The 18,499-nt window shown below is 47.5% G+C and overlaps 2 protein-coding genes and 1 non-coding gene across 7 annotated transcripts in view; all 3 read right to left on the reverse strand.

The window, feature by feature from the left end:
* Window positions 1-1,560: 1,560 nt before the first annotated feature.
* Window positions 1,561-7,408, reverse strand: C15H12orf57 (chromosome 15 C12orf57 homolog). The gene is made up of 3 exons (XM_035140294.3): window positions 7,113-7,408; window positions 2,810-2,986; window positions 1,561-1,901 (listed from the first exon to the last, which is right to left on the reverse strand). Exons 1-3 carry the CDS (start codon window positions 7,186-7,188, stop codon window positions 1,753-1,755), a joined length of 402 nt encoding a protein of 133 aa, XP_034996185.1. The 5' UTR covers window positions 7,189-7,408; the 3' UTR covers window positions 1,561-1,752.
* Window positions 7,409-10,403: 2,995 nt separating this feature from the next.
* LOC118075504 (U7 small nuclear RNA) lies at window positions 10,404-10,466 on the reverse strand. Its single transcript, XR_004691381.2, has one exon. It is a non-coding gene; the product is annotated as a U7 small nuclear RNA (small nuclear RNA).
* Window positions 10,467-13,552: 3,086 nt separating this feature from the next.
* The window catches only part of ATN1 (atrophin 1), a 30,326-nt gene continuing 25,379 nt past the window's right edge, over window positions 13,553-18,499 (reverse strand). For all 5 annotated transcript variants that reach the window (XM_088658781.1, XM_060268680.2, XM_060268679.2 and 2 more), the window contains 3 exons: window positions 17,974-18,117; window positions 16,486-16,666; window positions 13,553-14,520 (listed from right to left, as the gene is read on the reverse strand). In XM_088658781.1, coding sequence (XP_088514907.1) covers window positions 14,487-14,520; window positions 16,486-16,666; window positions 17,974-18,117 — 359 coding nt within the window. In that variant the 3' untranslated portion in view covers window positions 13,553-14,486. The remainder of the gene's footprint in view (window positions 14,521-16,485; window positions 16,667-17,973; window positions 18,118-18,499) is intronic.

Raw genomic sequence — 18,499 nt, forward strand, 5'->3', positions numbered from 1 at the left:
AGGGTGCCTTGGGTTACATGCACCCTTAAGTTTCAGTGTTCTGCCTCATAGGAAAGTGTCGTAACAGCTTTCCCTTGTTCTTGAATCATTGTTATCCCTCCCTATATGCTTGTGTGTCTATTCAATATTCATTCTGGAAGCACTGATACTTCTGACTGCTATGGCAACCTCTGCCGCCTGTCTTCTCCCACCAAGGGTGATTTATGTGTGTGAGAGAGACAGGCAACTCCCACAATCCAGCCCTGTTTTGTTTGGGATGCTGCCCTCTAATGTCCGGTGAATTTATTTATTTTAAAATTAGTGGGTTTTTTTTCATTTTCAAAATTACAGAACTGTAAACAAATCTTACCAAAATGAGTAAACAGGAAAATCTGTATGCAAAACATAAAAGAAAAACTATTGCTCGTAAACTTAGGCTCTTTCCTACAGCATCATTCCATTGCCCATTGATTCACTACCCGTTCCACAAAAGCGCATGCCATGTTGCGGCCCTCTGGAACTCTTCTTGTCATATTTTAAACATAATAAGGTCTTCCCATATGGAATAAAACTTGTCCTTTTTTATTTATTTCCTGAGCAGGTGGAGCTTTTGAGCCAAACCAAAACCCAAACTTTAGAATACCAAGCCCCAACAGTGGTTCCCTCAAAATGCTGCCAGAAAGGAATAATAATAATAATAATAATAATAATAATAATAATAATAATAATATATTCTTTATACCCCGCCCATCTGTCTGAGTTTCCCCAGCCACTCTGGGTGGCTTCCAACAGAATATTAAAATACAATAATCTATTAAACATTAAAAGCTTCCCTAAACGGGGCTGCCTTCAGATGTCTTCTAAAAGTCTGGTAGTTGTTTTTCTCTTTGACATCTGGTGGGAGGGTGTTCCACAGGGCGGGCGCCACTACCGAGAAGGCCCTCTGCCTGGAATAATTCAAACAATCATTCTTGCCACCATCAGCAGGAAACCAATGAGTTTGTAGTCCTTACCCTCTTTAGTTTTGGCCATCCCAAATCTTTAGATTTGCAGCTATTGGTAAAAAGTATTGCAGAGTAATCTGATCTCCTGTGGCGAGGGGGGGGGGCGGGGCGCGGGATCCCCTCGAACTATTGCTTTGGTAGGAGAACTCCCAAAATAAAATTATTCATGAGGTAAAATTATTTCTAGGGAGACACAAACAAATATTTATTCCCCTCCCCCTTTTTGGCCTGGTAATCAGTTCTGCAGCAAGCTTTGCAGAACTACATTTTGTATCCTCAATTTCAGGAGATGAACTAATATCCTCCCCTTTGGACTTCTACAGCAATCCAAGTGTCTCAGGCTATGTGTGTACCAAATTTTAGTTATCCACACTGTGGGAAATCGTTTTAACCATTACGATAGCCCAATAAGTGAGCCTAGATACCAGTGTGCTTATTCTCCTTACTTCTCAGGACAGAGCCGACAGATTTTATGAGGATTCCAGGTTGTGTGTGTGTGTGTGTGTGTGTCAAGAAAACAGGAAACCTCTTCTCCCACCGTGGGGCAGGACTCTGTCAGAAATATGCAGGGAGATAATTTACAAACAAGCAAAATTTATTCACGAGAACAAAAATTATATAATATATGATGCAAAACAAGGGCTGCTCACAGAAGTCGAAAACATCTCTCATGGCAACGGAAAGAAGACGTTATCCAAGAATCAAGTTAACAGTGCCGCAAGGGCAGCAGCATAATTTAGACAGGCAAAGGCAGCAGAAGTTGCCAGCTTCAAGACGCTGCAACCCCCCCAGCCCCAGTCCCATGGGGAGGCAGTGTCATTGGAGGCAGGAACATGGATTTTAGCTTCCCAGACATGCTTGCAATCTCGGGATCCTGAGACTCGTAAGATTTTATCAATCGGGCAAACTTTAAGACTCCTAGGGAAAAAATGAGGATAAAATGAAATCCAATTTATCTACCAGAATAACTTCTTATTGCTTTTACTACAATGCTCCCCAACACTGCATGACAAGCAAGGAAACCTATTTTGCCTGAGCTGAGCAATCAATGGGGCACCTTCCTTTTTTGCAAATTAATTTTTTTAATTGATTTTCAAAAATGTTAACAGATTAATTAAAATTTGAAACAAATTTAAAAGTTGACTTCCCACCCCTTTCCAGATGATTCTTTTCTCTCCCTCCTTTGCTGCTCTCACAATAACATACTTTTTTCCTAATTTCTATTAATTTCCCATCTTTTCTCAGTTTCCACCTGCTCGGCAGGTTTCGATTCCTGCTTAAACTTTTGTTTAACTATAACATTTCCCCAGTGATTCAAATAGAGTTATTCTTCCTTCAACTATCCATATAAACCATAAATCACAATTTTTAAATCGCATTTCCTCCAATGCAACTTGTTAATCTTGCCTTTATGCATTCACAACGCTATAATTAAAAGGGGTAATTCTATAATCTTCTTTAACCCCAGCATTCCATTCAAACTTCACAATCCTCACAAACATCTGGGGAGTCTATGTTATGAAGTTCCCTTTAAGCAAATAAAACTTTATCCATTTTCCCAGGCTTAATCTTCCAGCTGTGTCCATGGTCAGATGGGACGCAGCTTGTATTTGTGTCACCCCACAAGGAACGTGAGTCAATCTAGCCCAGGCATCCCCAAACTCGGCCCTCCAGATGTTTTGGGACTACAACTCCCATCATCCCTAGCTAACAGGACCAGTGGTCAGGGATGATGGGAACTGTAGTCCCAAAACATCTGGAGGGTCAACAAGTTTGGGGATGCCTGATCTAGCCCCTTCCCCTCCACTTCAGCACTTTGAACTCACCTTCCCCATCATTGCTGAACCCATAGGCTTTGATCACATCCTGCTGGATTTGGGTAGCCACAGGCAGCAGGAACTGGAGCATCTTCCCCATGTCATTGCAGGCGTTGTCCCTCGCCTCCTCCATGCGCTGGGCATTTTCCGGCGAACCAAATGCCTTGATCACTTCAGCCAGAACCACTGAGGAGGAAAGCAGAAGGACTGTTGCCACTAAGCAGTCACAAGCCTGCGAACCATACACACAGCAAGTGGAACACGCAAGCCATAGGCGCCAACTCTATACGGCTGAGGTGTCTTCAAGTCCCAAAGTCTGTTGGGACAGGTTTGCACCACGCTAATCTGTGACGCGGGTGGCGTATAAATATATATAAATTCTACAACCCATCGCTGTCGCATCACCTACCAATTAAGGAGCACTAACTCTCTTTGTAGGGACCCAGGTGGCGCTGTGGTCTAAACCACAGAGCCTAGGGCTTGCCAATCAGAAGGTAGGCGGTTCGAATCCCTGCGACGGAGTGTGGTGAGAAGATTCAAGGACACACACAAAAACAACATTTAAACATTTTAGTGTAATATAGTTTCAAAATATTTTTTTGTTGGATATAAAACCAGAAACAGTATCCACGCCTCTCTTTGAAAGCATTGGCTACAGTTCTCCATGGCACATTGTTGTGAACAGGGATTTTCAACGCTTGACAAATCAATCCCCATTTGGGGCAGCTGCATATTCCTGCATTGCAGGGGGCTGGACTAGATGACCCCCAGGGTCCTTTTAAACTCTACAATTCTATGATTCTATGAAAGATGAAAGATCAGATATCAGAAAAGCTTCTTTGCTCCGATTATGAGATGAGAGTTTGTCTCAAATTAGACCTCCTATACAGTAATTGAAAGGGACGCGGGTGGTGCTGTGGGTTAAACTACAGAGCCTAGGGCTTGCCGATCAGAAGGTAGGCGGTTCGAATCCCCGTGACGGACTGAGCTCCCGTTGCTCGGTCCCTGCTCCTGCCCACCTAGCAGTTCGAAAGCACGTCAAGTGCAAGTAGATAAATAGGTACCACTCCGGCAGGAAGGTAAATGGCGTTTCTGTGCACTGCTCTGGTTCGCCAGAAGCGGCTTAGTCCTGCTGGCCACATGACCCAGAAGCTGTCTGTGGACAAACGCCAGCTCCCTCGGCCTACAGAGCGAGATGAGCGCCGCAACCCCCGAGTCGTCCGCGACTGGACCTAATGGTCAGGGGTACCTTTTCTTTTTTAATATTGAGGGGCCAGGCCTTGCCGTGGTGGGCCTTGCTGCTGGGGCAGCAGACCTTGCTGGGGCAGCGGACCCTCCCAATGTTGGGCAGAATTTGGCACCTCTGAGGCAGGTACATGCCTCCACCTGCTAATATGACTCTCAACGCTTGAGGTTGCAAAGCACAGCACCTGTTCTCCTCTCCATTTAAATCTCCCTCTGTGCAGAGATTTTCAAAAGGGATACATGACAAATTTGAAAAAAACCATGAAATGTGTAGGCTGTTTATGCCGGCCAGATTAAATATGTTTCCCTCGATGATGGTGAGAGGAAGATATTTGGCTCTCCCAGAATCAGAGCGTCTCTACAAATGTAGTAAACAGGAACCTGATACTTTGGAGCATATTTTTTTTTCTTGTGAATTCGGAATTCATGGCAGAAGACAATTATTAGAGGCCTTGCAACTCAATAGGCTGATTTCTAAGCTACCAACTGTTCAGGTCCTACTATCGGACAGGGATGATCAAATTACTACAGCTGTAGCTGAATTTCTGAGTGCTGTCCTTGCAGAAAGGCTGGACCATTACAAAGAGAGTTAGTGCTCCTTAATTGGTAGGTGATGCGGCAGCGTTGGGTTGTAGTATTTATATATATTTATACTCTCTCTGGAGTTAAGGAACTGACTGGGATAAGCCTTGCTCAACTGAGCTTGTATTCTGTATAACTTGTATACAAATTTTATGTGATAATGTGTGGTTTGATATGCCTAATAAAGGATTTGTTGTTGTTGAATATGACTAGGCACGAGGGTCAAATCTCATCCTCGTCTCAGACTTCCTGGGATGAGTACCAACAGCCTTGAAGTGAGGCTCTCTGAGAAAAGGTTTCCAGTGAAGGCGATGCCAAGTTCCTGGAATAAGGAAGATTAATAAGAGGAACCAGCACCACCGTCCCTTATATCACAGAAGACACTCTGCAACAAAACAGTCCAGTTCAAGAGAGAACTGACAGGAACCGTGGCAAAACCCAACCCCTCTGTCTCATTGGAAAACCACAGTTAACACAACATTCAGTTTTACACTACACTTTCATGCAATGGCTTTCAATTGTGTGGCCTTCAGGTAATCTTTTCCTTGTAAGCACATCAGCCATGGAACCCCTGTGTGTAGCAGAGGATTCCGGGGAGTGTTTTGAGAGCGCACACTCAGGCCCTGGTCATACATAAATATATACACATACATATTAAAGCATATCAGGGACAATGCCAAGCTGAATCCTTCCTCCAGAGATGCTAGTTTTGCATGAACACAGATTTATTTGTTCATGAGGGGAGTACCACAAACAGTCAACCTCCCCAGCTTGAGCCTACGATGGTACAATGCAATTTACAGCTTTACCATTTGATTCTGCTAATGCAGCAACTGCTCCTGAGTAAAAGCGGAATGCTTTCTTGCGCTCATGCTGGGTCCACCAAGAGAAAACGTCTAGAATAACACATATCCACAGGCGTTATCTACACATCTGTATGTGTAAATGCACACTGCCGAGCGGTGGTGCACATACCGTCCTTCAGGAAAGCTCACCTGTGATCCTCTCATTAAAACACCCCTAATAAGTTTCCATAGAACAAAGTTTCCACGTCTGAAAAGCTCTGCTTCTGTGCAGCAGAGATAGCCAATTTGCAGTCTACAAATGTGTTCCACAAAGGAATTTAATCTGGTCCCTGACTGGCCCTGCCCCTTGATATATTTTAATAAATACACGGCAGAAGTTGTGCCTTTTTTCAGGAGATTTTGAAATTATTTTCAGGAAGCTTCCACTACTAAAAACATCACATCTGCCTAGGAAGGGCCATTATTGTGATGCTTTTACTGGTTTGAAAATTCTAAAGCAGTGTACAGTATATGTATATGTATATGTTGTTGTTGTTGTAAGCTAACTTTATTAAAGAGCCTCAAGATCAATGGTAATATTGGTCCAGCTCTGCAGGAAACAAACAAACAAACAAACAAACTCAACCACCAATATTTTTCTTTCATCAAGATCAGGCATCCCCAAACTTCGGCCCTCCAGATGTTTTGGACTACAATTCCCACAATCCCTGACCACTGGTCCTCTTAGCTAGGGACCATGGGAGTTGTAGGCCAAAACATCTGGAGGGCTGCAGTTTGGGGATGCCTGATCAAGATGATTCCTACTTTCCCTCAGCCAAGCTTAGGGCCACACTTCCCCACAGAGTGCTATGCAATTATATCATTTTTGTTTTGTATTGTTTTAATATTTGATTGGGAGCCGCCTATAGTGGCTGGACTCAGCCAGATGGGCAGGGTACAAATAATAAATTATTATTATTATTATTATTATTATTAATAAACTATTTCCATTTTGTGATTATATGCTTTCCCCTGGAGAAGAGGTATCTTTGCATAAATTGAGAATCACCTATTTTGTCTCTGCCTATCCATCTTCTTCACCAGATACATTTCTGTGTTCTTTTCACATTGCTCACCCCTGACTTAAGCTCAGCAATTGGAATGAGGGGTGCCAACTTGAATAAAATAGGGGGGTAAGTCCCCCCCCCACATAATCCATCACATGTCACACACACCATTTGAATGCCAATGCCCATCAACTTTGCCCCCCACCCAAATATTTTATTTGTGGTGGAGCTGAAGACCCCTTGGCCCCTAAGAGTTGGTTCCTATGACTGTAGCAAAAGCCACTGGTGGAAGTGCCTCTGATCATGTGCAGAGAGCATTTCTTGCCCTTCCCACTGATGCAACACAGCAGCATCGGAGATCAAGGTTCGGAGAAAGCGGCTTGGGCGCCGGCACCTGTTTCCAGAAATGAGCAAATGTTCGAAACAGCAAGTCTCAGAATCCCAGGGTTGGAAGGGGCCACCAGGGTCATCTAGTCCAACCCCCTGTAATGCTCATCATCCCGGCTCCATCACTCCGGAAAGAGATGGCAACCTTAGCTTCTCTCCCGGTGGGGTATTTTTTTGATCTAAAACTACAAGGGAAGTGGATTTCCCTGAGCGGGCGAAAGTCCCCGATGCGGTTCCTTCTCTCACCTTTGGCTTGCTCCGCTGTTAGGGAGACTGGCTGGGCCTGGGCCGAAGAGGCCACGGGGCGCTGCAGGCTCGACATGGGGCGGCCGAAGGGAGGAGAGGCGCTGGCAGCGAAGAGGAGACCCAGGAGATCGGAGCAAGCGGCGGTGGCGGCGGCGGCGGACCAGGCGGCGCCCGGGCTCCCTCTGCTCCTCGCTGCCCGCACTTGTCAGGCGCCGGGAGGGCCGAGCTGCTGCACGCGGGAGGAGCAGACGCGCGTCTTCCTCATTCGCACCCGCCAGGAAGACACAACAGCTGCCTTCCAAAACATCCCTCCCCGGACCCGCCTTCCCACTTCCGTGCTGCAAACCGGATTGGAAACGCCCCGCTCTCGCTCCACCCCCGGCGGCGACGTCACTTTAAAGCTAAAGAGAACCTCCCCGTGCAGGGGCAGTATATCTCCAGATTGTTTGCGGGTGGGAAAGCAGCGCTTTGCTTGTTCTCTTTAGCTGCTGTTTCATTGCATCAGAGATTATAAATGCCGTATTGATTTGTTGATCCTGCAATATGGCTTTTTTTTTTTTGCTGTAATAGTGACGTATAGGATTTTTTTTTTTGTAGTTGCTGCTTTGCTCATATTATTTTGTATGATTTATGCCTTACTTGCGCTGTTCTGTTTCGCTCTATTATGTTGCTGTTGTTTATTGCTTGTAAGCCGCTTTGGGATTCATAGAATTGTAGAGTTAGGAAGGGATCCCAAGGGTCATCTAGTCCAACCCCCTGCAATGCAGCAAGTCATTTGAATGAAAAGCAGCAGAGAAATACAGTCAGTCGCGCAGTCAATGGGTTGCGCAACAAGGTGCTGCTGTGGCCTGATCCTGCAGGGTTTGTTTGATGGTCTGCTGCCCTGCTTTTTGGCTCCTTCGTCTTCCTCCTCCTCAGGATGTACAGCAGGCATAGGCAAACTCCAGATGTTTTGGGACTACAACGCCCATCATCCCTGGCTAACAGGACCAGTAGTCAGGGATGATGGGAATTGTAGTCCCAAAACATCTGGAAGGCCGAGTCTGCCTATGCCTGATATAGAGCGTGTCATTTTGGCTGCATTCAGGTTGTGGATTGTCACGGGGTTCTTGCACTGCATGACCCACAGATCTGTTAGAGCCCCAGGCAGTGAAATTCAAAGCAAGAGGCCGACTTACTGATTAGGATTGAAAAGTGCCCCCCCCCATCCGCCCCAACAATTGAAAATCCAGTCCAGTTCCAGTCTGATCTCATTTATAGGAGACAGATAAATGCAGCTCTTGGTTTTACTGCCAATACGAAGGGACATGCTGTCTAGGTTTGTCCTAGACAGCATCTTAAAAAGCAGAGACATCACCTTGCCGACAAAGGTCCGTATAGTTAAAGCTATGGTTTTCCCAGTAGTGATTGTTATAAAATCATATTGGGGGGGGGGTTTGCAGGACACCATTATTAATGAACAGAGAGGGGTGACAGAATTTGACAGCTGCAATACCCAGAATCCTGTTCAATGCCATCTTCCCTGTCTCCCCACCCCTCCAGCTAGGACGAGACCCTGCCTGAAGGAAGGCTTAAGGATCTGCATATGCACAACAGTTAGCATAAACTCACACATTTCCCCTCTCCACCTCCCCTCCGCCCAGAACAAAACAATGTTTCCAGAAGAAGGGGGGGGAAACCGCCCAAATCCAAAGTTAAACTTTTCTACTCAAGTTAATAATACAGCCTATTATATGTTCTCTTACCATGAAATCTCTATCCGCTGCCTCTGTATTAGAATTGCTGTTTTATATCTTAGAACTGTATATGTCAGGACTGCTACCTTTTAATTAGAAATCCCTGCATTAGGTATGTTTTCCAGGTATATTTTCTGTATGAACCCTGTATGATCCCAACCCACCTGAACCTTGCCCTACTACCACCCTATACCCATTCAAGGACACACGGACAATAGAGGGATTAGCTGGAACAACTTTATTCAAATAAATTGCCATCCTCAACGTAGCCCACCCTTCCATGGCCTGGAGGAAAACACTGCCGGGCGGACTTCCACCCCATGGAAATCGCCAGGAACTGCCCCACCTCTGCACCCATCTCGACTGATTGCCCTTCCTGCCAAACAATAGGGAGCACCATCAACGACAGGAGAAGAGAGATTGACATCTCTCCATCTGAAAGGAAAAGTCATCTCCGCACCCAGCTAATCCGATCTCCCACCCGTCGCCCTTGTCTCCCCCTCCCTCCTAGTCCAGAGATTTCCATGCATGAACAGGAGGGTATATAGGGGGACTTCACCATTTCCCGGGGTTCCTTCATTCTTTCCAGAGGCAGGGACCCTACAGCTGTAGCTTTGCATTCTGCAATAAAGGGATCAGTTTGTTTTTCCTGACAGCATCGTGTGGTCTCTGTCATTTTCCCGGCGGAGCTGAACTTAGTGCAAATTTTGGAGCTTCCGACCCGCGTCTGTCCTTCTTAAAAGGCAACGCATTTTGGGGTACATTTTTCATAACATGATGTATGGAAGTGAGAGCTGGACCATAAAGAAGGCTGATCGCCGAAGAATTGATGCTTTTGAATTATGGTGCTGGAGGAGACTCTTGAGAGTCCCATGGACTGCTAGAAGATCAAACCTATCCATTCTTGAGGAAATCAGCCCTGAGTGCTCCCTGGAAGGACAGATCGTGAAGCTGAGGCTCCAATACTTTGGCCACCTCATGAGAAGAGAAGAATCCTTGGAAAAGACCCTGATGTTGGGAAAGATTGAAGGCACTAGGAGAAGGGGACGACAGAGGACAAGATGGTTGGACAGTGTTCTCGAAGCTACGAACATGAGTTTGACCAAACTGCGGGAGGCAGTGCAAGACAGGAGTGCCTGGCGTGCTATGGTCCATGGGGTCACGAAGAGTCGGACACGACTAAACGACTAAACAACAACAACACGAAGGGACATGATCCGGGCAAAATCAAGCCCTTCTAGTCCTCATTAACTCAAACAGGAAGAGATGCTAAAGAGATGCTTCCCGCCCACTGGGCTTGAAAATAAGTTAAATCTGGTGACTATAGCGCCCCTAGTGCATTTGCTCTAAAAACAATGCATGCTCCGAGGTTCTTTGGATTTGCTCACGAGGACAGGAATTGTACCCACGCGTGAAAATATGGGGGAACCCACGCAGGGGCACTGTTTGAAAGCTTAATCCCGCCTCTCTTCCTAGAATATGGACACGAAGGAAATGAAATGCAACGAAAGAACACATAACGGGTCTTGTAATCTGCAGTTTGATCAGATTTAGGGTGGGTCTCCGCAGCTGCAGCAGAAAGCCTGCTGGACAAATCCAAAAAGAGCAGGAATCACTAGGAGCAACAAAAAGAAATCGCTTGACGTTTGTCCGCCGAGCACAGAATACGGTTTAGGCGACGGTGACCAGTAATCCTCGCGCGTATTGTTCCTCCCTGCTTGCAGCGCAACGCAAAGCGTCAACAGCGGTGGAAAAAGCAACCCTGTTTTCTGCGGGATTTAGATTTACCTTTGAAAATAAAGCGTTGGGCACCGTAGAGCTCATATGCTAAAAGTAATGGCTTCCACCGGACACAGTGACTTAAGGTCTACGCCCCTGCCAGTTGACGGATCCCAGGGGAGGAGAAGCTAAAATATAGGTTCGGAATTTCAAAGCGGAAGAGAGATGGTTCTTAAAGCCACAGGGCTTCTTCATAGTGGAGTGCCACGGGAAAAAAAGGAATAGCTAAATCTTTAGGGTTTCAGTGGAGGTTTTTGAACGGTTGCTCCGAAACAACCATAAATGCAAAAGCTATCGTGCTAGCATCCATCACAGCACGGTACCTACATAACCTCCCACCAATTAGATTGAAGTTCCTGGGATAGCTCAGTTGGTAGAGCATGAGGCTCTTAATTTCAGGGTCATGGGTTCAAGTCCCACTTAGGGGGGAATCCTTCATTGCAGCGGGTCAGTCTAGATGATCCTTCTGGCCCCTTCCAACTTTACAATTCTGTGGCTTTTAGTGTACGAAAAGGAAGCAGGTCGTCTTGTAAGGCTGTGAAAGCACCCTCTACTTGTCCAAGAGCCTTTTCATTTTTCCCCGGGAAAACCAACCATTTATGGCTGAATCGTTCCAGACACTGATCGGGTTTTCTGTGAACTGATGTTTGTTCCAATTCAGTGGTGAGCAGTGGGTTGAAAAGCCTCTCCAACCCGTGCCTAGAAAGCAGAGAGACATGCAGAAGATGTGGAACAAGTGGAAGTGTGGATGAGGCCTTTGGATGCAGGCCTGGCTCTTGGGACAGCCTCTTGTTCTTAACTCAGATGTGCCCCCAAACAAACCACATTGAAAGTTGTTTGGTCCACTTTTCGGGGTGAATGCCAGCAGGCAGCTAGTTATTTCGGCTGTTGCTGGCGTACCTAATGTATTTGTCTGTGCCGTGTGCCCACACACATCCCCAATGAACATCTGCTCGCTATGAAGAGTGCTGCTGCTGAAACATCCCATTCTTGCTGCCCACCAAGGGTCAATCGTGGGGGGTGGGAGGGGAGTAACAGGAGGGCCAAGTTCCAAGGCGGCTAAAATTAAGACACTTGTTGATTTGGTATTTGATAAGCTTTGTTAACTTTCTTTTTATGCGTCGTCACACAGCTATGAGCTGCCTATTTAAGCAAGGAAGAGATGAGTTTTGGTCAAATGCATCTTTTAGTCAGACAAGATCCACTGAAATGAATGCACTTAACTTTTTATCATGTTAATTAATTCAATGGATCTGCTCTAAGGGCTCACTCACACTTTTGCAAAACCCGCATTTTTATTGTATTGTGTACCGATGAATTTCCCTGATATCTATTCTCGATGCTCTATATGCCAGTGCCTTGCAAAAATCTGATTTCACTCACTGAATCAGATCTTATCAGATGCGTGGACAATCCAAAGAGAGGTCTTGCTTCAATTCAGTGGGCAAGATCGGATTTGAGCAAGGCAGAGCCGTGGAATAGTAAAGGAAACTCTTGAGTATACGCAATCAAGGCAACAAGAGTATTACTGGCACAGAAATGGAAACAAGAAAAATTACCAACGAAAGAAGAATGGCCGATGAAATTAATAGACTATGCAGAATTAGACAAAATGACAGGAACAATTCGAAACTGGCAGGATCAGAGGTTCCTAGAAGATTGGAGTAAATATATGAACTATTTGAAAATCAATTGTAAACAATTGAATACACTAGTAGGACTGCAAGAAGTTTTGTAAGGACTATATGAAATATTGCAGATATAACTTATGAAAAGGACTAGTAGTTATGGAAGTCAAAGTAATAGTGAAAAATGAAATGCAGTACTAAGTGAGAAGATCGAAAATCCCTAGACGTAGTTGATGGGAGTCCAAAAAATGTTGTATAAGATAAGATGTTATGTGGAGTTTGGAAAATATATGAGAGAGAGAGAGAGAGAGAGAGAGAGAGAGAGAGAGAGAGAGAGAGAGAGAGAGGGAAAGTAAAGGAAACTCTTGGACCCACGGGAATTAATTGGTGCACAATCCGATCAAAATACGGCCAAGCAAAGTGTGGATGAGCTGTAAGTAAGTTAGCTGAATATTACTCAGAAGTTTTTTAACTGGCAGGTTTTTCCGTATTAAAGTTGAAAGTGGGCAGTGTGTACTCCACCCTTCCATGTGCATAAATCTTTGTGCAAGTAAGGGTGCTGTGGGTGAGAACGGTTTATGTATTTCAGCCCCAGAAAAAGAATAGAAATGAATTGCGCCTGTGGGTCCATCAGGTTATCTTACACGAATATATGCACCGGTGCATTCCTCCACTGCACAGAAGGTATGCCTGGTGAACCCAGTCTTTTTAACAGTTGATCGCTATCACCAGGGATGTAAAGTGAAGCGAGAGCAGCGGGGAAAACATCCCCTGCCTAAACCTCCCAAACCTGAAGCTGGCGATTCCACTAAGGCAAGCACAAACCAACATTCTGCTTGCTACTGGAAGAGCAGTATGAAAACATAACTAAAGGTTCCGTGGTGGTAGTTTGCAAGGAGGAACTGGGTTTATCCAGCCACTTGCCCGAAGCACACATCATCAGGAGACACCGAACTGCAGAGCTCTGGAGAAAGGAGAGCTTCAGAATAACAACACCAGCCCACTCTAATCCAGAGCAACGGATCCTGTTTCCGGCAGTGTCCTGTTCCACTTCCACACTTTGCAACAAAATAGCAGGGGATGAGGTTTCAAAAATCTTATCCTCTTGGCAATAATAGCCCCCACAGGGTGTGCAGAAAACGAACAAAGCCGAACAGTTTCCAGGACGCTTCTTCTTCTTCTTTTGTTGTTGTTGTTGTTGCTTTGCTAGTTTCATTCTCTCCGCCTCCCCACCCCCCCACCCCCCCTTTTAAGAGCGCCCTTGATATAAAAATTATTAGAATGTGTGTGTGGGGAATTGGGTGTGTAGGGAGATTCTCCTCCCATAGTTGGGCATCTTTTAATGTTCTTATGTAAATATATATGAGGACAGATCAAGATATACAACCGTGAGATTAGACACACACACGGGGAGATCAAGGAACCACAAATTGCTACGCAAAACCGCCACGTCTAACAGAATGTGCATGAGTTAAAAGTACATCAACTGGAAGGGGGGGAGGGGGAAAGGGGCAGCTGCCATCGTGGAAAGTCCCAAACGTGCTTTTTTCGTCACTCGGCTGCATCCATCTCCGCCCTCCTCACCCCCATGAGATGGGAGGGGAAAAGGGCAGTTGCCATCCTTCAAACAGTCCCGCAGCTTGCCAATGCTCCTTCCCTCTAGGCATGGATACGAAGAAAAAAGCCAGCTGCCCTCTTGGAACAGTCCTGTGGCGCGATGCACCTCTCGGCTCGGCCCCTGCCTCTCGGGGGGCTGAGCCAGAACGTGGCCATGCCTTTTGGAAACGTCCCGCGAGTCTTCTGGACTCTCTCCTGCGTCGAGGCATGGAGGAAGGGGGCTTTTGAAGAGCCCCGCCATGCCTTTCGAAGTTCCTGCTGATTGGCCCACAATTTGCCCGAGGATTGCAGGGGGTGGGGTGGGGAGGGCATAAAAATAGATGCACGATGGTTTATATACCTTTGCTTACAGGATACAAGGGCACATTTAGCCACGGGTTCGAAATCCTTGCCTGGTGTTTGGCGCCCCACTTGTCCTTCCCCTTTTGCCACGCCCCCCCCTCCCGCCAGGGGTCGGCCTGCTTTCGTCCCTCTCCCATTAAATGACATTAGAAGTTGCGTCACTGTGCAGCTTCCAGGGTTTGGTTGGCAAATCTTCCTCTCTTCCTCTCTCTCTCAGAAGCAGCAGCAGCAGCAGGAGGGTCAACGATGTTGCCATGGGGAATGGGATCTGCTTAGAGGGGCTTGTCGCTTTCTTTTTTCAGGTGACTGTGGAGAAGAGCAAAGGGGAGGGGAGAAACAGAGAACAGAAGAGTGAACAAAATGCCACAAACGTGCACCTTTTATTTTGCTCATTTCAATCTTGCCGCTTTCCATTAGCAGCCTTCTGTCCAGGGCAGCTGTCTACCAGCTCCATCTGGTACACCGGCTGAGACCCTACCTGCCTGTCTTGCCAGGAGTGGTACATGCTCTGGTTATCTCCCGCGTGGACTAGTGCAATGCACTCTACGTTGGGCTACCTTTGAAGGTGACCCAGAAACTAGTCCTGAATGCGGCAGCTGGACTGGTGACTGGGAGTGGCCGCCGGGACCATATAACACCGGAACTAAAAGATCCACATTGGCTCACATTGGTTTCCAAGCGCAATTCAGAGGGTTGGGGCTGACCTTTAAAAGCCCTAAATGGCCTTGGCCCTGCATACCTGAAGGAGCGTTTCCACTCCATCGTCCAGCCCAGGCACAGAGGTCCAGCTCTGAGGGCCTTCTGGTGGCTCCCTCACTGCGAGCTGTGAAGTTATAGGGAACCAGGCACAAGGCCTTCTCGGTAGTGGCACCTGCCCTGTGGAACGGCCCTCCCATAAGATGTCAAAGAGAAAAACAACTACCAGATTTTTAGAAGACATCTGAAGGCAGCCCTGTTTAGGGAGGCTTTTAATGTTTAATCGATTATTTTATTTTATTTTTCTGTTGGAAGCCGCCCAGCCAGCCAGATGGGCGGGCTATAAATAATAAATTATTATTACTAGTCTCACTCAGCCCATTAAAAAAACGGGCGCCAGAGGTGTGACGGGGCCGCGGCCTTCCCTCCCTTTCTGCGCTCGGCCGCGGGGCGTGCCAGGAACGCAATTAAACAAAGCGCTCTCCCGTCGGGTCCCAAGAGAGGGAGGGAAGGCCGCGGCCCCGCCACTCCTCCCACGGGCCAGGTAGGGTTGTCAGGAGGAGGAGGCAGCGGACCAAGATGGCGGCATCGGGCTCCGGGGTCGCAGCCCGTGGGGCGGCGGGGGGAGCCGTACCGGGCTCCCGCCGCCGCGGCCCCGGAGCCCGATGCCGCCATCTTGGTCCGCCGCTGCAGGGGGACGGGAGGCAGAGGGTTGAGGGGGGGGGAGAACGTGTGCGTGTGTACGTCCCGCCTCTTCGTCCAGTCCCTGTGTCCGTGGGGCACATGCGCATTAGCGCGGACACGGACTCAGGGACTGGACGCAGAGACACAGGGACTTTATTATATAGGATTATTATTATTATTATTATTATTATTATTATTATTATTATTATACACCTGACTCTTAGAAGACATCTGAAGGCAGCCCTGTATAGGGAAGTTTTTAATGTTCGATTATTTATTATTATGCTTCTATAGAGTGACATATTATTCTTATTCTTATTCCACTATAAAAGTAAAGGTAAAGGGACCCCTGACGTTATGTCTAGTCGCAGACGACTCTGGGGTTGCGGCACTCATCTCGCTTTACTGGCCGAGGGAGCTGGCGTACAGCTTCCAGGTCATGTGGCCAGCATGACAAAGCCACTTCTGGTGAACCAGAGCAGCACACGGAAACGCTGTTTACCTTCCCGCTTGGAGCGTTACCTATTTATCTACTTGCACTTTGGCATGCTTTCGAACTGCTAGGTTGGCAGGAGCAGGGACCGGTAGCAACGGGAGCTCACCCCGTCGCGGGGATTCGAACCGCCTTCTGATCGGCAAGCCCTAGGCTCTGTGGTTTAACCCACAGAGCCACTGTAAACGCCCTCAATATCACTGGGGCCCTGTGGCAACAGGAAGAACTTTCAAAACACTGAAACACACTTTGGAAACCTGTATTAAGAATATTGGAAGCTGTTGTGTCTGGGAGCAGGCAACGTCCTAACAATTCTGCTCTTGGGATCCCTGCTGGTCCCTTTGTGATAGCGCAAAACCAAACTTGCCCCCCCCCACCCGCACAAAGAAGCCACTCACCTGTAGTAATCCTCCTGCGTGGGGAGCGGCACTCCATGCAGAGGGTGGTGGGCGTGCAGCCACTGCTGCTGTTCCAGGGCCAGGCGCTGGAGCTCTGCTGACTGTGCATGCATGGCTTGGAGCTGATGCGCTGCCGACATCGGAGCCGAGAGAGAGCCTGGCAGGTCTCTGTAGGGGGCAGCTGTAGCCACAGAATAAAACAAGGACAGGTCGCATTTTGGGGTGGTCATGGCGAACCGCATGGGTTCTTTGCCTTTAACAGCGGCACAAAAGGCAGAATTTCAGCAGCAGAGGCAGCTTGCCGCGGAGGGCTGAGGAAAGGTGTGCCTGCCCTTGTTCCCTCTTGCCTATCTAAAGCAAGCTGCCCTGCCACGGTCCTTTGCATCGGGCAGCAGCTTTCCAAAGCTTTCAGACAGGAGCCTCTCCCACGCCCCTACCTAGGAATGCTGCGGGTTGAACCCAGTGCCTTCTGCATGCCAAGCAGTTGCTCTGCCCGTGAGCCACCCAGCCCTTGCTGCGTGCTCACTTCTTTTGCCTTACAGAGCTGAAGCAGAGGCCGCAGCTCAAATCCGCAGGCTGTCTCCTTCAGTCTGCACTTGTCTGACCCATGGGCCTGCAAGCTTGAGATTCTTTCCTTTATCAAATAACAAAACACATTCTGACGTAATTAAAAATAATCTCCCGTGTGCTTGCCGACTGTCGCGGCGCCTTGGCATTCATTGGCTGCAACCCTGTTAAGTCGGGAGCAGATTTATATTCTCAGTAAGCCATTGGTTAGAGGGAAAAGTGCTGCCTGCACACTTCCCTGTCTTATTTCCATAAATAAAAAGGGCAAGAGAAGGACCCACAGCAGAAGGTGTGAAAGAGCACATAATATTTCTGCAAAGACCAGACCCCCAGAGTCTATCAACCTACACCCAAGAGTTCTTCCCTTGCTCCCTAATCAGGTCCTTGCTTTTGATTCACAGTTGTTTTGCAGTTCCACGCATGCACCTATGCTCTCTGCCACACTCAATAAATTTTCTCATACTCCCGCTTTCGTTCTGTCAGATCTCTTCCCTGCCCCCGAATCTTGCCGCTGCCTTTGCCTCCCTCATCCCTTACAAGGTAAAAGGTAAAGGTAAAGGGACCCCTGACCATTAGGTCCAGTCGTGACCGACTCTGGGGTTGCGCGCTCATTTCGCATTATTGGCCGAGGGAGCCGGCGTATAGCTTCCAGGTCATGCGGCCAGCATGACAAAGCCGCTTCCGGCAAACCAGAGCAGCACATGGAAACGCTGTTTACCTTCCCGCTGTAGCGGTTCCTATTTATCTACTTGCATTTTGACATGCTTTCGAACTGCTAGGTTGGCAGGAGCTGGGACCAAGCAACGGGAGCTCACCCCGTCACAGGGATTCGGACCGCCGACCTTCTGATCGGCAAGCCCTAGGCTCAGTGGTTTAACTACAGCGCCACCTGGGTCCCCTCATCCCTTACAAAGATCTTACCAAATAGCTGGTGGCGCAGCACCTCATTTTCATGCAGTGGGTGAGGAAGGAGTGGATTAGGGATGGTACCAGCTGGGTAGGGTATCCGGGTGAGATGGGACCCGGAAGCCAGTGGATCGATAAGAGGGTGAACAGAGGCGGAAGCTGAGGAAATGGAGATTGTAAACAGTTAGCTTATGACATGGGATATAGAGAGCAACAGGAGAGAAAAAAGGGGGGGCATTGTGTAATATGTAAAACAGTCCTACCTTGGAAGTCGAACAGAATCCGTTCCGGAAGGCTGTTCGACTTCCAAAACATTCAGAAACCAAGGCACGGCTTCTGATTGGCTGCAGGAAGCAGCCAATCGGAAACCACGTCAGACGTTCGGGTTCCAAAGAACGTTCACAAACCGGAACACTCACTTCCACGTTTGCAGCATTCAGGAGCCAAAACGTCACAAGGCATTCGACTTCTGAGATACGACTGTAAATTCAAGTACACTTTGCTCCTGATTTTTTTGCATTCAGACTAAATTGTACGTTAG

Source organism: Zootoca vivipara, chromosome 15 (genome assembly GCF_965207765.1).
Source record: "Zootoca vivipara chromosome 15, rZooViv2.hap1.1, whole genome shotgun sequence".
In the NCBI taxonomy this organism is placed as follows: Eukaryota; Metazoa; Chordata; class Lepidosauria; order Squamata; family Lacertidae; genus Zootoca; species Zootoca vivipara.